Below are 18725 nucleotides of genomic sequence, written 5' to 3'. Positions count from 1 at the left end.
GGAAAACAAACGTTCCTAACCTGCCTCGAGCTAAGATATCAATCGATGGGTGTATCTCGTTACAGCTATGGAAGTTGCTGTCCACGCCTACCCTGATAGCTACAATGTGATACAGCCTTATGTAGGTGGCTGGCATGTGCTACCCCATCGCCTGAGGTACCTTGCGTTGTGTCAGTACGTCAAATGCAAGGAGGAAGGAGTGTCTCTCCACTCCTCCCTTCCCCTGCTTGTTCCTCTTCCAGGCTCGCACAGCATGAAATCTCCATAGCCCCTGCTGTATTCTTGACAAAATAAGTACATCGATATATGGATGATGTCATGCCTATGGTGGGTTTGAGTGTTGGACGTACAACTGTACGTGCCAAATCTCGGTGGAATCCGTGTAGGGCTCGCTTCCAGCATCGCGCCATGCTTGCTACAGAGCTGCTGTCTTGTTTCATGCCAATTGAGTTCGATTTTTCTTTCGAGACATAGTTTTTATTCTGCTTCGCGGAACAGAGGCCTTATTGGCCACCTTCCATGGCCGTTCGTCATTGTCCATGACGGATCCCGGCATCCCTTCGTGATCTGTCGAACGCAGAAAACAGCGGTGAGGAGTCGATAAAAATGCAATCAGAGGTTCGGCGATCCATATGATGCCCACACCGACTCCTTGATTTCAATTATATTCTAGGTGGACTAAACAGCTCTAGAATCTCGTTTGCCAGATCAACCACGGATTCGCCGCGGATGCACTTCTGATTGAAGCCGTATAATATGAGCAACCACAGTGAAAGGAGCAGCCAACTGGCCACCAGCAGTTGCGGAGCACCACACTGAATTACGAGTAGGCACTTATACGGAAATCAAGAAGGTACCTACCATGTTGGTGATCTACAGTGCAGCCTCGTCAGCCTTGCATGCATGAAGTCTCCATCATGTGATTGACGCTTCTCCCTGTCACATGATGAGCTGAGTTTCTGAAGAACGAGAGGGTTGCAACCCGCGGCTGGTAGTCACTACTTTACCGAGCGTTTATATTTAGTCGTTGACGTTGTTGCGGGATGGCGGTCCATTGCCCACTTCGAAGGCCGCCGAGATGGTGTGGCCGTACAGGTGGCCGCATCTCAAGCGACCCAGGTGCCTTCGGCTCCTTGCTGATCCCTCAAGCCACCCAACATCCCTTGACAGTAAGGAGGAAGATCCGATTCGAGGTTAGTCGCTCAGCGGGAGTTTAGTTTTCGCCGTCAACTTGTGCGGCGAGTGGCGGAGAATTTCGCATTCCTTAATTCTGACATGAAATGGATTAATAGGTCATGGCCTCGACCGATGAGCGAGCGCTCCACTGTAGGCAGTACGGGGGCCACAATGCAACATCGCAATTCAGTTGTTGGAAGTCCACATTGGCTGCAGTGGAGTCGTTCAATAGACCCGGGTCAACCTTCACTGCGGACATCGGCAGACAGATAATAGTTGGACCCAAAGCTTGCGAGGTTTGGCGGCGGTGAGCCCGGCGATCCGCACTTTTGTCCCCCAAATCCAACCGAAGGACCTACGAAGCAACAGGAATAAAACCGGATAGTCACAAAATTACTCGAAAGAGTGGGGAAAGGGTGCCCGCTCAAAAGCCATTAGGCCGTCATGTAATTGGCCTTTTATCGCAGCCGGACGCTGTTGGAGCCTTCAGAATCGAGGCAATCTGACCGAGAACCAAGCCCGGGATAGTGGCGGTTGCATTCAGTGTAAGTGCAAAACGGTGGTGATCAATGGCGCAATTGCTAATTTGTGGTGTGGCTGGCATTTACACTAACGTGGCCCGCATTAGCTCATGGAGGAGGTATAAGGGACGTCTTCCTGGAGAGTCCATGATTTCGTCCAGCCGATTGCATTCCAACGACAAAGCCAGAGCATCATTCGATTCCACCTTCACCCATCCTACGTCTCGGCCTCAGCAGCTCCGATTGGGGTTATCGAAAGCCAGTGCGTCCGCACTAACCTGGCGACTGGAGTCTTGCTGCACGAATTTGCCAGGCATGGAATCGATATCGTCAGTCACTGATTCATTTCTGATTTCTGGATTCTTCAACCAGATTCTCTTCTGAGGTGCGCCACCCAACACAGGGATGCAATTTCAACCGTTAAAGGCGACGGGAAATCTATACAGGTGACGGTTCAGACAGCAATTAAGCGTCGCCAACATTACTGTCTACAGGTACTGGGGATTAGCCAAGCCCTGCAGATACAGGAGGATGGACAACATGCCGACAAGCAAGTAGGAGGCTCCTCTCGGTTGAAGTCCAATTTCCGAAACGTCTCTCCCAACGGCATTTACGTTCTAACCTGATTTGGCTTTACTACTTCGTACTGCAAGGATGGTAGGAAAGACCACTTCGGATGATCCAAGCGTTCCTCGCTACCTTCGGATTGTGTGTGGATGTTTGTTTAAATTGGGGGTGTTGTCCCTTACCCTGTCTCGTATACGTATATGATGCAACCGATCAAGCGATACATTTGCAAGTCAACCGTATGGTATCTCGTGGTTAGTCTCAGCTCGCCGAACACGTTTACCCCCTCCTCTTTCCCTAGTTTGGATAGAAATCGAAGTGATCTGGACTTACAAGAACAACCTCGCTGAATATGCTGTCTCCGCCTCAAGCACGATACGTGCAGCGAAATCCGACCCTGGGGATTCATACCAGTAGCAGTCTAACTGGCCGCAGATGCACCCCCCTTTGGGTACTGATCACCTTGCATTGCAGCGCTAAAGGGCCAACGGGCATTGGTAGAGACATGGTCCATCGATCCCCTCTTTCCGATGTGGTGCAGCAGTTTCGTGGACTAGTTCCGCTCTGGGAGAAATTCTAACAAAATCGACGGGGATGTTCTGTGCTACTTGTTACGCCGCAGCAAAACGACATGGAGAAGCGAGCCTGAATCGAGAGGCTTCAATATGTCTGAAATGGTGCTAGCCTGAGGTTCAGGAACACTTCCCCGGCCTGCCCTGCAGATCTTGATCCAGGGATCCCCCCTCTATCATAAGTCAGAATACGACATCTCGACGACACCACACAGGTCCCTGGCCAGGTTATGTCTCGATGCGCTACTGCACATGATGTGCGCTAGATGTTAACCAAGTTTCACTGCAGAAGATGACAGACGACAATGCTACAGTACCCTCGACTGAATTAGGGTGCCAAGTACCAAGGCACATGCGGTGCGGCACAAACAGCCACCGGTCATGTCAGGAGGAGAGACTGCACAACACTCTCACAACTTTGAGCCCGGGCCAAGCTTGAGGCCGCAGAGCCGTCATCTCTTAGACTTTATACACTTTTTTCCTCCCTAGAAAAGCGTTCATTTCATATTAATGACTGTTCTATTCTTCCGGTATATCCCGGTTGCGAGTTGACCTTTTGACTCTCTCGATTCCTGTTCTGAGATTCCGCCCCAGGATTTGTCTGGCCTCAGCCAACGAACCCCGGACAAAAATCCCCCTACCTTTATTGTCGTTCTTTGGATGAGATGCGACTTTCTTCTGGAAAAGTCCGGGAATTATTTGTCGTGCCAAGCAAGTTTATGGTTCAACAGTGAAGAGGGGGGAGGCGTGTGCATCACGCTGTTCAGCCCTGACAGCCCGGGGGGCGTGAAGATTCAATGTTGTGATTCAATTCAGCATCTGGTGGTGCACAAACAAGTGTCAGGGTGGGTGGGCTCAGACCGTCGATGGATTTGTACCCCACACACCCCGTCCATTCCGGCCCTCAAGTCTCCACAAAGCACTGCAACGTGTCTTGCAAACATGTTGATGAGGGCTTCCTGTTTCGTCCAGTATCGTGTGCACTACTTTTTTTTAAGCGCCAACGTCTGGCTTCTTTTGTTTGTCTTCTCCATGCGCATGCGTGGGGCTGAGGCTTCCAACGAGAGAATGGAGCGTTCGTGTTTTCTGTCTGCGGATGGAGAAACAGCCCACCCTCGACGCAGGTTTCTGAATCTGGAGGCTTCTCTGATGACACTCCCAGGTTTGCTGCTTTCCTTTTTCATTCTTCTGGCCCCCATCATGCGGCTTTTCCTTGCGGCCCTGAGCCCAGTATTTTCAAGATTTCGAGCCACTGATGTCACGAGTATAAATTTTCACATTCTTTGGGAGGAAAATAAAGGGCAAAAATCCCTGTTTGGACGAAGCTATCGTGGTATTATTTCGCTAGTAGCCAAGTCTACCCGGTTCCACCCCCTTCAAATCTTAGCTGTGCTTTGACGGCCGTCAACTAACACGCCTCCTCCCTCACGTCGCGATCCTTTTGGGGGCGGGCGTTAGGCACAAAAGGACATGACTGAGGATACTGGCGTGCGAAGTCTTCTTTCTGTAAACGAGGTTGAGCGAAGGGTCGGGTTTTGAGGTGTATCTCTTACAGAGAAGACCAACGATTATAATGTGCATTTTGGTGGAGTTTTAGGTCTTCCTCGGCCGCGCAAGGCGCAGGATCGCGGCTAATATTGTCAGATAGGCATTTTTTTATTTTTTTCAGGTCCCCAAATCCATTTTCGCAAATGCGACAGGCGAGGTGGCCGCTGGGCGCTGAATCCTGCCTAATCCTGCCAACATATACCCTAGAATGGGATAGGAGGTATGCTGGACAATCTGAATACGGGAGTCAACCCGGGGATCTGAGCAGATTCGACGACCAACGGCGGCATTCCCTTCCACACGCCCCCCGGGGCAATACGGATGTGGGACTAACTGGTCACGATCCGATGTTGGCTTGCAGTGTCGGCAAACTCGTTAGTTGGCCCGGCGGCCAGGGCATGATGGCGACAGATTCGCCTTGGAGATGCCCAGTGACGATGAGTGCATTCCTGGACGATCGAGACCATCTCGGGGTCCGAAACTTGTCGCGTGCTGGGCTTGCGCCCCGTTCTTCTTTCCCCGTTTCTTTTCTTCATTTCCACTTCTCCGTTCTCTTAGCCCCCAATTTCTTATTGATGTCATTGCCATTTCCCCCCTTCCTCCATGAGCAGCACGAAGCTCAATTGGTGACGGGGATCGATCCAGGAGACAGTTGAGCAAGCAACGAGTTTAGTAAAAAAAAAAATCTGATTTAATTGGTTGATTCTATCAAACGAAGTTACTCGCAGTCTATGTGCCACTCCCTTTTCTTCTCCATCGATCAAGTCAATCTGTTGAAAAGAAAAGAAAAAATTGGATCCAAAAGCCAGTGTGGAAAACAGCTCAACAGACACACATAAGGAAAAGGAGAGGGAATCGATGATAAAAAAGGGGAGGAAAAAAAACATTCGAAGGGAACCAAGATAAAAAAAAAAGAGTTCCATCAAGAAACCTCCCCTCTGATATTAATATACACTCGAGTAGCCAGTCGCCCCTTTTTGGCAGCTTTTCCCTCCTTTAGAATACAGCCTTCGTTTCTCATTTTCTTCATCTTCTTCTTCTTCCTCCTCCTCCTCCTCTGTCGCTCTCTCCTCGATGCTGGCGTACCCTCTGCACCTTTTTTTCTTTTTATTCTCACTTCACTTTTCGTTCCATCCACTTGAATAGGAAAACCGGCCATAGGGCTGGAATAAGAGAAAAATGAAGTCTTTGTTTGATCGAGTCCACAACTTCCATTACCTATGCACAGAAAAAGCCACGAATCCTATTTTCCCCTCTCTTTTTCAGGTTGAAAATACCAGTCTTTTTGATTCTATATTGCAAAGCTCTGGGTCGTAACACCGGGGCCAAAAGGGCGGAAAGGAAACAAGGAGAAAAAAGAAGGAAAAAACGAACCGGATGACGACCATGTCATGATGCATTAATTTGACGCCGTAGAAGAGTAAAAAAAACACTAGAAACGCATGGGAAAAGAGAAAGTTTTTTGGGAGAGAGAAAAAAGACACAATGCGTCGTAATTTCGATGTAACACTATAAACGCCTCGAAAAAAAACAAGGCCATGCTGTGCTAGGACTCGATGCTTTCTTGCGATCAGTCGGCTGGCAACTTATGTAGCCGAGGGTCATCCTGCCTGCCTCCTTAATTCTGAGGTCCAGGGGTTCTAGGAGACCACTGAGGTGACTGTTATCGCAAAAGCGTGTAAGCATACTTTGGGTTCAAGTACAAAGCGGGGGTATCATCAAATCAACTTACAGTAGGGGAGTAGCTGGGGCTCGTCGGCGACTGCTGAGCCGGGCTTCGTTGGAAGGTAGGGCTCGTAGGCGAGTATGACTGCGGCGAGGTGGGAGACCACTTCGGCGACGCCGGTGAGTACGAGGGCGAGGTTGCCCCAGCTGCGTGGAGGTTGGGAGAGGCCGGGCTGTAGTTCGGGCTGGCCGGCGAGTAGTTGGGAGATGTGGGTGAGTTGAACTGGTTGGGTGACGTAGGCGAGTAGTGCCTGGGCGACGTGGGAGAGGTTGGCGAATACGTCGGGGACGTCGGGCTGTAGTTGGGGCTCGTGGGCCGATGGAGCATGGGAGACGTGGGCGAGAATGAAGGCGAAGAAGGGCTGAACGAAGGAGAGGTGGCGAAGCGTCCGCCAGAGCTATCCAGTAACGGCGAAGTCGGCGAGTATCCAGCAGGTGACGTCGGTGAGTATCCACCATATCCGCCCATTGGTGAGGTGGGGGATGTACTGAATGGGCTCGTGGCGCCTCCACGAGAGTAGGGGCTGAAGCTGCCAGAACCATAGCCGTCTGCACCGTAAGACGTCTGGAAGCCAGCTGGGGACTCGCTTCCTGCTCCCACAATGGGAGAGAAGTTGCCGGCATCGGGGGTACCGGGTCCAAGAGACACGTAGCCGGAATCCGCCATTGGAGATCCGCTGTCGTATGGCGTAGCAGCACCCTCTGTCGGGCCGCCCTTGACCGGCATTCCAGGCATGAGACCCATGCGTGCGTGATCAGAAATGACGGTATCAAGCATCTTGGGATCAAGGAACACCTCAAAGTTGCCTGTGCCCATAGGCGCCATCTGTCCCAGCATAACGTTCTCCGAGATTCCTCGGCAATCGTCGAGCTCTCCACTGGACGCCGCCTCCAAGAGAATTTCAACCGTTTCCTCAAAGGAACACCTCATAAGCGCACCAGTGTCGGCTCGGTTGATTCCGTGACGAGTGACGGCCGAGATGGAACCACGATAACTCATGACATCGACGAGAAGGGCGATATGTCGATGGTTGACGTAGGAACCACCAAAGGCTAACACTTGCGTAAGCTCGCGCACAATGGCAGCACGGGCTGCCTCGATGCCAAATACTTCGAGGATCTGCCAAACGTTGTTGGTATAGGTTCGGGCCGTATCAACACCGGAAATTGTGAGGACCTCGCGGAGCGCACTGCCGGAGGTATCGAGATACCACTCCTCGCAGCGAGGGTCCGTCTTGCCAGCCAAAAGGGATCCGTCATCAGTCTCGATGAGCTTGTCACCCTTCGTCAAGAAAGCTCGCTCAATGCCCGGCACGCCGCGCAAGGTGAGCGTGTCGAGAAGATGGCTCTCGAAACGCTTCAACATTACGTCGTCCTCAATAACACCCGAGTCTTCATCTTTGTCATTGCTCGATATTGTTCGAATGCGGATTACCTGCTCGTCGGCATTGTTATCACTGGAAATGACTGCAAGATCGGAGGGGTAGTCTTGTCGGATTCGGGCAGCGACATCCTCAATGTCCAAACCCTTATCCAACATCTTCTGCCGATCAAGCACGATACGAAGGAGCCAACGAGATTGGTCATCAATCGTATGGCGCATCGTGTCATCAGTCAGCCAGTATGATTCGAGCATGTCCATATCCTCAGGGATGGTAGTCGACATGATATCGGGGTCATAGTAGATTTCTGTGAACGCGGTGACTGATCGCAGAGTCGTATACTCGACGGCATTTCGAAGAGCCTTCGCCGCCTCCTGAGTGGCGTTTCGTCCCTCGAGATATACGACCATTGAAGGCGTCTTGATGTTTGTGGCGAGGTTGAGAATTTCCTTCAGACGTGGAACACCCAATGTAACGTTCTTGGACGATACACCAGCAAAATGGAACGTGTTGAGCGTCATCTGAGTGGCAGGCTCACCAATGGACTGGGCTGCCAAAACACCAACCATTTCGCCAGGGTTCACGAATGCCTTGTCCCAACGGCCCTGCAGCTCACCAAGAACGTGCTCGAAGGCGAGCCTGTTGAGACGCTGGCCAACAGCGATACGCTTGAAAGCCAGGCGGGAACGAAGCTGTGCCTTGAAGAGAATCATGGCGTTCTTGTTGGCTTCATGAGAGATAGGGTCATTGCCAGTGACAATAGTCATGCGATCGAGCATCGCCTGCACCGCGGGTATGACGTCTTGAGGGCGGAGGTCGCTGCGCTGGCTACCATCAACGCCAAACAGCCTCCTAGCCGAATCAATGATTCGAATGACGTTGAGAGGAAGCTGCATCATCTCGTCACCCTTCTTCTTGGCGTTGATCTCACGGACGTTGTTTCGATCAGACCAGAGGGCGTCATATTCCTCGTCCAGCAATTGCTGGACGGCAGGGTCGCCAACGATCTCATTGCCATACTCCAAAGCATCCAGGGCAGCAGGCCGCTTGTTGGCCATGACGTCTAGACGATAGCGCGATTCAAAGTCGGCGTTGGACATGCTGAGATGATCCATACGCTGCTTTTCGATGCATAGAGCGTCGAGGCCATCCTCTCCGTAGAGGAACTGAACGATGTCACCAAGAGAGTTGCGGACGGTCCCGTCATACTTCACGCTAACGTCTTCAAGCGCTTTCACGAGACGACGTTGGATGTAGCCCGTCTCGGCCGTCTTAACTGCAGTATCGATGAGACCTTCTCTACCAGCCATGGCGTGGAAGAAGAACTCAGTTGGCGTAAGACCACGGAGGTAAGAGTTCTCGACGAACCCACGTGCCTCGGGGGAGTAATCATCCTTGGTGAAATGGGGCAGCGTTCGGTACTTGAATCCGAAAGGAATACGCTTTCCTTCGACAATCTGCTGGCCGACGAGCGCCGTCATTTGGGAAATGTTGATGGACGAACCTTTAGAACCCGATGAGGCCATGAGAACCGCGTTGTTCATATCGCGCAAACTCTTCTGGGTGGTGGTACCGGCATCATCACGAGCCTTGTTCAAGGCAATGGAGACCTTGTTTTCAAAGGTCTCTCTGATGTTCATACCAGGCAAAGCCTCGAGCTGGTTTGCCGTTGCCTGGGCAGTGAGCGCTGCGACTTCCGCCTTGCGCTCATCGATATGAATCTGCACCTTTTCACTGGTCGCCTTATCTGGAATCGTGTCGCCAATTCCAATAGAATGGCCGACATGCAAGAACCAATAGTTGACCACGGACTGAACCCCATTAAGGAACGCCATGGCACCCTCCGGACCAAGCTCATTGTAGGCCAAGTGCACGATACCACCGCCAGCGGCACCTACGCTCTTCTTCGAGAGAAGACCGTAAATAAGCCTTCCACCTTGGATGAGGAGACCCTCATCCTTCAGCGGCGCATCCTCTCGGCTCTCACTAGGATTGAACAAGCTAATGGTGGGCGGGATGACCATGCTGATGATTTGCTTGCCAGTCCATAGCGGGATCGGCTTGTGGATCGCAGGGGTCGGGATGATGCCGTCCCATTTAGGCACCCAGAGCATGACGTTCATCACCTGCTCCTTGTTTAAGAAGGTATCACGACGGCAAAGCTTGTAGATACCAGCCAGTGAATCCTGAACAATACCCATGAGCGGACCGTTTCGCTGCGGCGAGACGATGTTCAGAGGCACCATGCAAAGTTCCCTAACTTCGGCGCGAGTTTCTTCGCTTTGGGGGACGTGCAAATTCATCTCGTCACCATCGAAATCGGCGTTGTAAGGTGACGTGACAGAGAGATTCAGTCGGAATGTCGAGTAGGGCATGACGCGAACTCGATGACCCATCATCGACTCCTTGTGCAGAGACGGCTGACGGTTGAAGATGATATAATCGCCATCCATGAGGTGGCGTTCGACCTTCCAGCCGTACTCGAGAGTAATCTGTCCCGCGCGACGGTGATGTCGCAGATCGATTCGGGTAACGCCGACGTCGTCAGCGCGAATAACATATCGGGCGCCGGGATACTCGTTCGGACCATTTTGTACGAGGCGGTGAAGCTTGCCAATGTTGTAAGGGGTGACAGTCTCGGGGTACGTGAGTGTACGCGCGATCGAGCGAGGAACACCGACTTCGTCGAGCGACAAGTTGGCATCTCCGGTGATGACGGTACGAGCTGAGAAGTCCACACGTTTTCCCATGAGGTTTCCCCTCAAACGACCCTCCTTTCCCTTTAGACGCGATCTAATGGCCTTGACGGGTCGGCCGCTCTTTTGCAGGGCGCGGGGCAAGCCTGCGATGTCGTTATCCATATACGTGGCAACGTGGTATTGCAAAAGCTGCTCAAAGTCGCGAAGAATGTGGTTTGGAGAGCCCTCCCGGATAGCCTGCTTTACATTGCCGTTCGCTCGAATAATGTCACTCAGCTTGTAAGTCAAATCATCCTCGTTTCGCATGCCGGTGCCAGTACCGTCCATGGAGACACTGGGTCGGACGGGAGGGGGTGGAACTGCCAAGACAGTGACGATCATCCATTCAGGGCGAGCATAGTCTGCATTCAGACCCATGTCCCTCATGTCATCATCTGAGATGCGGCGGAAGATGTTTAACACCTGTTCGGGAGAAATGGGCACCATATCCTTCTTTTTGGAAGAAGGAGCACCTTCTTGATCGGCCATGCCACCTTTGAGAAGAATGCTGAGCCCCTGCTGGCGAACTTCGGGGCAAATGTTGCCGCAGCCGCCGTGGTTGATGATGACCTTCTGCTGTCCACCATCTACACCGGGATCCATCCGTTCGCGGGGCTCGTTGTCGCAGATGTTCTTCTTCTTGCAGAGTTCCCAAACCTTCTGGAAACGCGCCTTGGGTTCTCGAATTCGGACTGCACGCGCAAAGTCCGCGTCGGTCTGAGGCCTGATTAGCATGGCTAAGCTTGCAAGCAATCAAACTTCGCCATTAACTTACCCTATCCACCTTCACTTTACTGCAGTTGTGGCAAACCATCTCAAGAATCTTCTTGACCTTTTTGAGGAAGCCTGGGTGGAAAACGGGCTTCGCCAACTCGATGTGGCCGAAATGGCCTGGACACTCTCCCATCGCCTGGGTGCATGTTTTGCACCTGAATTGTCTATCGATGGATCCGAGAAGGGGATCGTTCAATCCTCCGTCGCGAGGCTTGATGCGCAACTCGTCCATGGTCTCAGGGTAGATGATGTGGCACACGCTCATGTTCTTGATCTCTTCAGGAGCCAGGATGCCAAACTGGATCTCCTCTACCGTCTTTATCGGCGCGCTCGAGTGAGAGAAGTATAGGTTCGCCATTTTGATGGATGATTATCGCGAGTTTTGATGGATAGGAGAAAGGTGTTGCGAGTCGAAGAGGGGGCCGGTGGCGCGTCGAGACCGATTGGATGGGGAAGGTACGAACGCGGTAATAGAGGTGACCAGGACGAAGAGTCGGTCGAAAGAACGCGAGAATTAAATCGACGAAAGACAGCAGGAAAGCGCGCGAGAATTTCAGAGATGGAAAAGAGCGTTGGTGGATGATTGCGGATGGCGCTTGAGGTCGGCGCCCTTCCTGGCCAGCGGCCGAGGAAGAAACCTAGTAAAACGTCGTCGCAGTCGCCACCGTCGCACGATTGCCGGGAAAAAGGCGACGATAACGCGAAGAAAAGCACTCGAAGTCGTGAAAGAAGGTCAGAGACACTATCTACGGCGTCCTGACGCGTGTTGTGATGCGATGGTGGTTGATGACAAGAGGTTTGTCGAGGGTTACGTTGTTGAAAAATTCACGGGGGCGAGAGGTTTGGCTTTGAGGCTGGATCTGACCGTGGGAGATGACGCTAGCCCCGATTAGGTAATTTTCTGCCTTTCCCAAACCGCTGCCTGCTCCAGTGGGCTCAGCGCCTCTTTGGACGCTGAATGCGTGGATCAATGATGCCTGACCGGGGAATAATGTCGAGGTACTTCATTCACGGTGAAACAGCATGCAAAATAGCTCCAGTACAGGTATTTCTACTTTTGGAAAATATTTAAATCAAATAACCTTTCACCTCCAGATTCTCCACATTATCAACAACCATTGTTGTTGATGAATGGTCGACTCCGTTGTTCCTGCCACCATTGATCGCCCTCCTAACAATATCAAGCTCCAGCGGGGCCGGCGACAGAAAATACAAGATGCAGGTTGAGATGCTGTCATTACGGTGCCTGCGCGGCGCGTATACAGAGTCCTAGTCCGACCCGGGATTTTGGAACGTGCAAAGAAAGAAAGGGGGTATATTGATTGATCCATTTGGCATTTCACGACGTTGCTACTTTTTCTTACTCCTTCCTCTTCCTGTTCCTCGCTTGGGGACCAGTGCCTTTTCCTCGATCCCATTGAGTGAAATCTCTCCTTGGCCTTCTCCAGGGCTCCTACGCCGCATTGTGCCAGTGGAGACAGCTATAAACTCTTCCTCGCTATCACTTTCCCCGAGGTTGAATAGGATAGGCATTCGGAAAGTATCCTCGTCTTCCTCGTCCACTTTTGACGGTTCCTTTGTCAGCACATCCACATCCTCGTCCTCGGCATCTAGCCGCCGCTGATGTATCTCCTCTTGCGCGTATATGTCGAACTCGTCTTCCTTCTCGATATACTCTACATTCTCCTCGACTTCGGCGAAATCAGGTGCGAGTGCTGACCACTTTTGCGGGCTCGTGACAGACCAAATGTAGATGCGGCCAGTTTCCAAACCACAAGCGGCGAGCAGCGCCCTGTGTGGATGCCACTCGATAACGCCTTGTTCCTCTTTCGGACCTTCGAGCATCCTGACCAAACTTCCGTGATTTCTCTCCCAGATGTATAATTCGTGGTTGTTGTATGTCGAGGCAGCGACATACTCGCCGGTCGAGCTAAAGGTGACGTGGTTCCATGATAAGCGGTTGACAACGTCCTGGAATTTGTGCTCGAGGGGTAGTTGGATGGTGTCGAGATCGAGATTCTCAGCCGAGAGATTCGGGACGAGAAAGGTCCTGATTATGCGGTCCTGCGCGTTGACCAGCAACTCCTTGCCCGAGCCGGAGATTCTTAGAGTCGTGATGACAGAGCCGGAAATTTTGTTGGAAAAGATTATTTCTCGTGTCTTCGCGTCGATGATATTTAGCCGACCTTTTGTTGTACCCGCTATAATGTGGTCTCCACTCGACGTAAATATTGTAACTGTCGTCATCTGCTTCGCGTCCTCTTTCGCTTGTTTTTCTTTTAGCGCAGTATCGTTCTCGACGTTCGTTCGTTTCGGAGAGGAAGGGAGGACGTGTTTGACGTCGATCGGTTCCGTGACGTCGACAAGGAGTGGTTGTTCGTCAAAGAGGGAGACGACAAACTGGTGACTACGACCGACATCTTTATTATAGAGTTCACATAAAGGGAGGCTCTTCAAGACACTGGAGCAGGAATAAACTTACGGGTTCCATGGATGGAGCTCTGCGATATATGCTGGCGCCCGAAATCGAACCTCACGATACCGGCTGCCATCTTGGAGATCCCATAGGATAGCCTTCCAGCCTTGACAGGCTGACAGCAGATACCTTCCACACCGAGACCAACTTAGCGACGTGATGCTCTTGCTGTGACCCCTCAACTTTCTGGCTACCCCCATCGTCTCAATATCCCATATTACAACGGTCCCGTCGACGCGACCAGAAGCGAGGTAGTCGCCTTTGCGATTGAACCGGAGGCATGTTGAGTGACCGGACCGGATGGTGTTGGTGATGTTTTCAGGGTAATCCTGCAGCAGATAGTCGTCGGAAAGGAGTAAATTCATCGTTGTGTTTTTCAATGCAGTTCGGTTCGAAAATGGAGTGGAAGTTAAACACTCTCCGCGATCGCCTCTCGCTTGGGAGATTTAGCTGCAAGGCTAATCCTGTCGCAGACAGATCCACCCCACCAACATGCAAAAACCAAGGTTTGGCAATAAAGGTACCAAGATACTTCCAGGTGTCACCTGTAGCACCAATTATACCCGCAAATAGGTTGTACAGAGGTACCCGTGAATGAAATTCCCCCACTTTCTTTCAGTGATGTCTGAACAATGAAACCTTCAACTTAAAGGAATCATCTCGTGCCACGCAACCCAAGCGTATATCGCGGCTCAATATGGCGAACTCCAAGTACGGATCCCGAACTCCAGAATATAGCTCCCGGGTCCTTTCATTTCTAATAGATAGTCAACTAGGTTCGAGTATGTCAAAAGCTTCGAGCGGCCTGACAACCTCCTTCCGAACACATGGATAGTTGTAAGAATTGACGGCCGGGGTTTCACCAAGTGAGAATCTAGAGCCCTGTCCGGTATTCGCTTCATTTAATAGTTAATGTTTGTCCAGACTGTGTGCCAAGTATGGTTTTGAGAAACCCAACGATAAGCGAGCTCTAGATCTCATGAACGCTGCCGCCCGGGCTGTCGTCACCGAGCTACCTGACATCACCATCGCTTATGGCGTCAGCGACGAATACAGGTTAGCTCCTCCATGTAAGCATTCTACGGATAAGTGGAGTTAAGATCCTTGATAGCTTTGTCTTCCATAAGACTTGTGTGCTCTTCGAACGAAGAGAAAGGTCAGATTGTTCCCATCAGACCTCTGCCTGTCCAAAGGTGATCTCCTACTAATCGATATTAGCAAGCTCGTGACCACTGTCGTTTCAACCTTCACCGCAAATTATATCTATTTCTGGCCGACGTATTTTCCCGACATTCCACTATCTCCTCCTCTACCGAGTTTTGACGGCCGCGCTGTCTGCTATCCGAGTGTTCATAACCTCCGTGACTACCTCAGCTGGAGACAAGTTGACTGTTCGTTCAGAGTTGTGTTGTTCTCTCTGTCCAGGAGCTAACTGTTGTAGGCCACATCAACAATCTCTACAATACGGCGTTCTGGGCTTTAATCCAGCTCGGGAACCACGACAATAAGGAAGCGGAAAAGCTTCTTGCAGTATGTCTCTAATTACTTATTTGCATCGTTCAAGGAAGCACCTAACATCTCGCAGGGAACTCTGGCGCGGGACAAGAACGAACTCTTATTTTCGAGGTTCGGAATAAATTACAATAACGAACCGGAAATGTTCAAGAAAGGAAGTGTGGTTTTCAGAGACGTACGGCTATTATCCCTCCCGTTGGTAACTAAACACTAGCTAACGCCTTCAGTACGAGCTTGTCGAACCTGGAACCCATAATACAGAGGCGGAAGCAGACGACCTTGCCGAACCCATTGTCCAAACCAAGACACAGGCTGAAAAGGACAGGAAGAAGCGGGAGAAGGCTAGAGTGTTGATAGAGCATTTGGACATCATCAAGGATGACTTCTGGGACAGGCGGCCCTGGCTTTTGTCCAACAAGCCAGGAAAAATTCCGAAAGAAACATAACCCAGGGTATCATTGTCTATCACGTTTTCATCGAGCCATCAAAACTTTAGAGCCAGGATAAGTGAGGCGACAAACTGACGGGTGCTAACTCCAAACGCCATATCACTAGCCATGGTAATAACGCATAACCAAAAAAGGGGGCATATCCCAGATGACATCAAATCTTCAGCCTTTTAAGCGCTTCTTCTCTTCTTTCCGCTTCCTCTTCGCCTCTTTCCTCGCCCTCCTCTCCTCCTTAGTTTCAGTTCGCATGGACTTGACGGAATTCGCAACAGTACTAGTTTCCGAAGATGTTCCTGAACGGGCTAATTGCTTGGCTTCGCGGCGAGCTCTCTTCTGTTCCCGCCGTAACCGCCGTGCCGCTCTTCGCGCCCTGCGCTCCTCTTTAGTCTCTTTCGGCTTTTCTGTAGAGTCGGAAGTGCTTGTGCTTTCGCTCTCGGAGGGATTCGCAATCATCGTTGTCGGTCGAGGTTCGGGGGGTAGTCGGGTAGTGTTGATTGTTTGCTCCGGAACTTCGGCTGGTAGGAGATCCACCGTTCCCTGCAGTATTCCTCCATATACAAAAGATTTATATAATTCTGACTTGCCAGCTTGTTCGTCAAGCCGGTTCAACTTTCCATCCTTGAGAGTTTGAACGACCTTTCCATTGGATGTATCCAGGCCCTTGAGCTGCTCGTCGAGTGCGCTTAGCCACCATTGATCGTTTGCATATTGCGACGCTCCGAGGCCAGATGTGCCATCCTTTCGACTAACGAGTAACCGCTTTTTGAGACCGATGCCGTCGCTGGTCGCGTGGAGGGTGTGTCCGTCGCCGCGCCATCCCTGGGCTTGGAGAATCGCCCGGGCGTTCATGTCGACGAGCGCCGGGTGGAGTGATAGATATTCTTCGCAGGGCTATAAACGGAACATTGGGATATATGAAGGGAATTTGTTATTTTTCGGGTGTCTTCTCTTCCTCTAAAGGCAGACTCGCCTGTAAGTGTTAGCTCTCCTTCACAAAACTTTTTTCTGGTTTTCGGGGTATTCTCTGGTGGTGGGGCAGCACGTTTAATATTTTACGCCTCAGGCACAAAATAAACCGGGGAGGGGTGTGGGAACGGGGGCGTTTGCTTGTTGACTAAACCGAGCTAAGAATATGCCTTTATTGCATGTACCGTCCTTGGCAATATGCCGCCGATAAGAATAGGTCATTGCGTTAATCGATAACGAATGCCGAGCTTAGCTCCATCGCCCGACGTAATGATTCCTCGTCAGCTTGAAACAAGAGCGCGCCTTCCGTAATGCAAGACAAACCATTGCGTCACGGTTGACGGGCAACGACGACGCCTGTCTTGTACATCTCGATGCCCACGACCTTGGATGGCAATCAACAATCGAACACTTAGGTATAAAAACGACACTTTTTTCTCCATTTCGCCCAGCAATTCCAAGAGAAGCAAGAGAAAGAAACTCACCAACTTTGGTACAATGGCTGCCATTGTCCAGACGACCCTAATCTGGGTTACTTACGCGGTCGCGGCGGCCCTCTCTCTAATAGCTGCCTCCACCACTACGTTCACCTGGCAAACTCCACGCGATCGATCCCCCATTGTCAGCGGCATTGCGATTGTCAGTCTTACTGCTCTTCTCGCGACAGTACTCCTCCTCCCGGTCGACATCGCCCTCGTATCCGCAACGACGAGTTCTCTTGGAGTGAAGAAGGATTGGGCGACTATCGAACATGTCGACAAACTACTCCAGACACTCAAAATTGTCTATTATACCTTATACAGCTTCGATGCTCTGCTCTGTCTGCTAGTTATCCCCTTTGGGTATTTCTGGTACGAGGAGTATGACGAGATCGAGGTCGAAGAGGGCCGTACCCTGCGTAGCCGCATTGCGAGCACCTTGAAATACACCGCTGGATTCTTGTTCCTGGTCGTCATCCTCTTCCTACTCGGATTCTTCGTGCCCGCTGCTGGCAGGGATTCCGGAGGCCACTTTGACCTTGACTATTTCAAGCGTCTACTCGCGGAAAACAATGGAGAAAAGGCCCTTGGATTCGCCATCGGTCTTCTAATTACGTTGGGGACGCTTCTATATGTGGTTTATACTGGTGCTGGTCTTGCGCTGCTGCCCGTCTCCATTATCAAGACCGCGCCATCCCTTTCGGGCCCTGAGCTCTCTCAGAACACAGCGTCCGCCCTCGAGCAAAATCGAGAGCGCCAGCGCCAACTGGAAATGAGACACGTTGGCCGCACTGGAGATATGCCTCCCAAAGATAGGAGGGAGCTGGAGCGACTGATTCGCGAAGAGCGCACTTTAGTGCGCAGGGAGAGGTTAGCAGCGGAGGCCCAGGGTGAGGGCAGGAGCTGGGTCTACCTAACCTGGCTTAAGCTCTGTGCCGTGTTTCGTCCCATCAAGCTCCTGTCCGGAATCTTGGTTCTCATCGTGGCTCTTCTCATCTGGACTTCCATGTTCATCACGGGCGTTGACAAGGCCAAGAACTCGATCTGCAAACGGCACTGCGGCTACATTCTCGGCCACCTCAACATCTTCCAGCCGATGAATTGGATCTTCCTGAAGGCAGCCGCCGTGTTCCCTCTTGACTATGTGCTTATGGTGCTCCTGGTCCTTCTCTTCTTCAGTGCTTCTATCACCGGAATCGCCGCGGTCGGTATTCGATTCCTATGGGTTAGAATCTTCCAGATTCGTAAAGGCCGAACTGCACCCCAGGCACTCCTCATCGCCACCGTCATGCTAGCACTTATAATCCTCGCCATTAACTATACCATCGTCACGATGGTGGCTCCTCAATACTCTATATATGGCACGCAAACTTTCTGCACGAACGATATCTTCGACAAACATGGACGCCCAGACTGCTCGGAGCATCGGGACCTCATCGTCCCGTGTTCCGAGGCTCTTAAATACCCCCGCGCCAAGGACGTATGCACGCCGACGGTTATGTCGACCTTCCTAAATCGTGTCAATATTACCTGGCCCTTCTTCGGCGTAGTGGATTTCTGGGCGCAGTTCGCCTTTCTTGGCATCTTCTTGGTTGTGTTTATTACGGTGCTGTTCCGCACTCCTAAGCTCAACCTCGCCGAGATCGACGAGGATGCTGAGGCCGACGAGGAAGAGGGGCTTCTCGCAAGTACTGGGAGGAGGTTTGGTGCGACGTGGCAGGACCTCAGGGGTAGAGGAAGTCGGGGACCACCGCCGAGAAGGTCCTGAGCGGGGCTTCTTTGTTTTCTTTCACAATTTTCTTTGGCGAAATCGCTGGTATACGGAATATTTGGGAGA

The 18725-nt window shown here is 51.5% G+C and overlaps 3 protein-coding genes and 2 pseudogenes across 3 annotated transcripts; 2 read left to right on the top strand and 3 right to left on the bottom strand.

Annotated features, from left to right (window-relative positions):
* Positions 1-6002: 6002 nt before the first annotated feature.
* SAPIO_CDS5515 (DNA-directed RNA polymerase II subunit rpb1) lies at positions 6003-11361 on the bottom strand (the record flags this gene model as incomplete). Its single annotated transcript, XM_016787829.1, has 3 exons — positions 6003-6044; positions 6117-10946; positions 11005-11361. The coding sequence occupies 3 exons, from the start codon at positions 11359-11361 to the stop codon at positions 6003-6005; spliced, it is 5229 nt and encodes a 1742-aa protein (XP_016642144.1).
* A 992-nt stretch (positions 11362-12353) lies between these two features.
* On the bottom strand, positions 12354-13844 carry SAPIO_CDS5514 (uncharacterized protein; the record flags this gene model as incomplete). The annotated part of the gene is made up of 3 exons (XM_016787828.1): positions 12354-13423; positions 13486-13594; positions 13701-13844. The coding sequence occupies 3 exons, from the start codon at positions 13842-13844 to the stop codon at positions 12354-12356; spliced, it is 1323 nt and encodes a 440-aa protein (XP_016642143.1).
* A 614-nt stretch (positions 13845-14458) lies between these two features.
* Positions 14459-15440, top strand: SAPIO_CDS5513 (tRNA(His) guanylyltransferase; the record flags this gene model as incomplete). The annotated part of the gene is made up of 3 exons (XM_016787827.1): positions 14459-14549; positions 14921-15009; positions 15222-15440. The coding sequence occupies 3 exons, from the start codon at positions 14459-14461 to the stop codon at positions 15438-15440; spliced, it is 399 nt and encodes a 132-aa protein (XP_016642142.1).
* A 165-nt stretch (positions 15441-15605) lies between these two features.
* Positions 15606-16292, bottom strand: SAPIO_CDS5512 (annotated as a pseudogene; the record flags this gene model as incomplete).
* Positions 16293-16907: 615 nt separating this feature from the next.
* SAPIO_CDS5511 lies at positions 16908-18656 on the top strand (annotated as a pseudogene; the record flags this gene model as incomplete).
* Positions 18657-18725: the final 69 nt, after the last annotated feature.

The sequence above is a fragment of the Scedosporium apiospermum genome (genome assembly GCF_000732125.1).
Source record: "Scedosporium apiospermum strain IHEM 14462 chromosome Unknown SEQ_SAPIO_0099, whole genome shotgun sequence".
NCBI classification, from domain to species: Eukaryota; Fungi; Ascomycota; class Sordariomycetes; order Microascales; family Microascaceae; genus Scedosporium; species Scedosporium apiospermum.
Note: the sequence above shows the minus strand (reverse complement) of the source record. Positions and strands in the feature narration are given on the sequence as shown.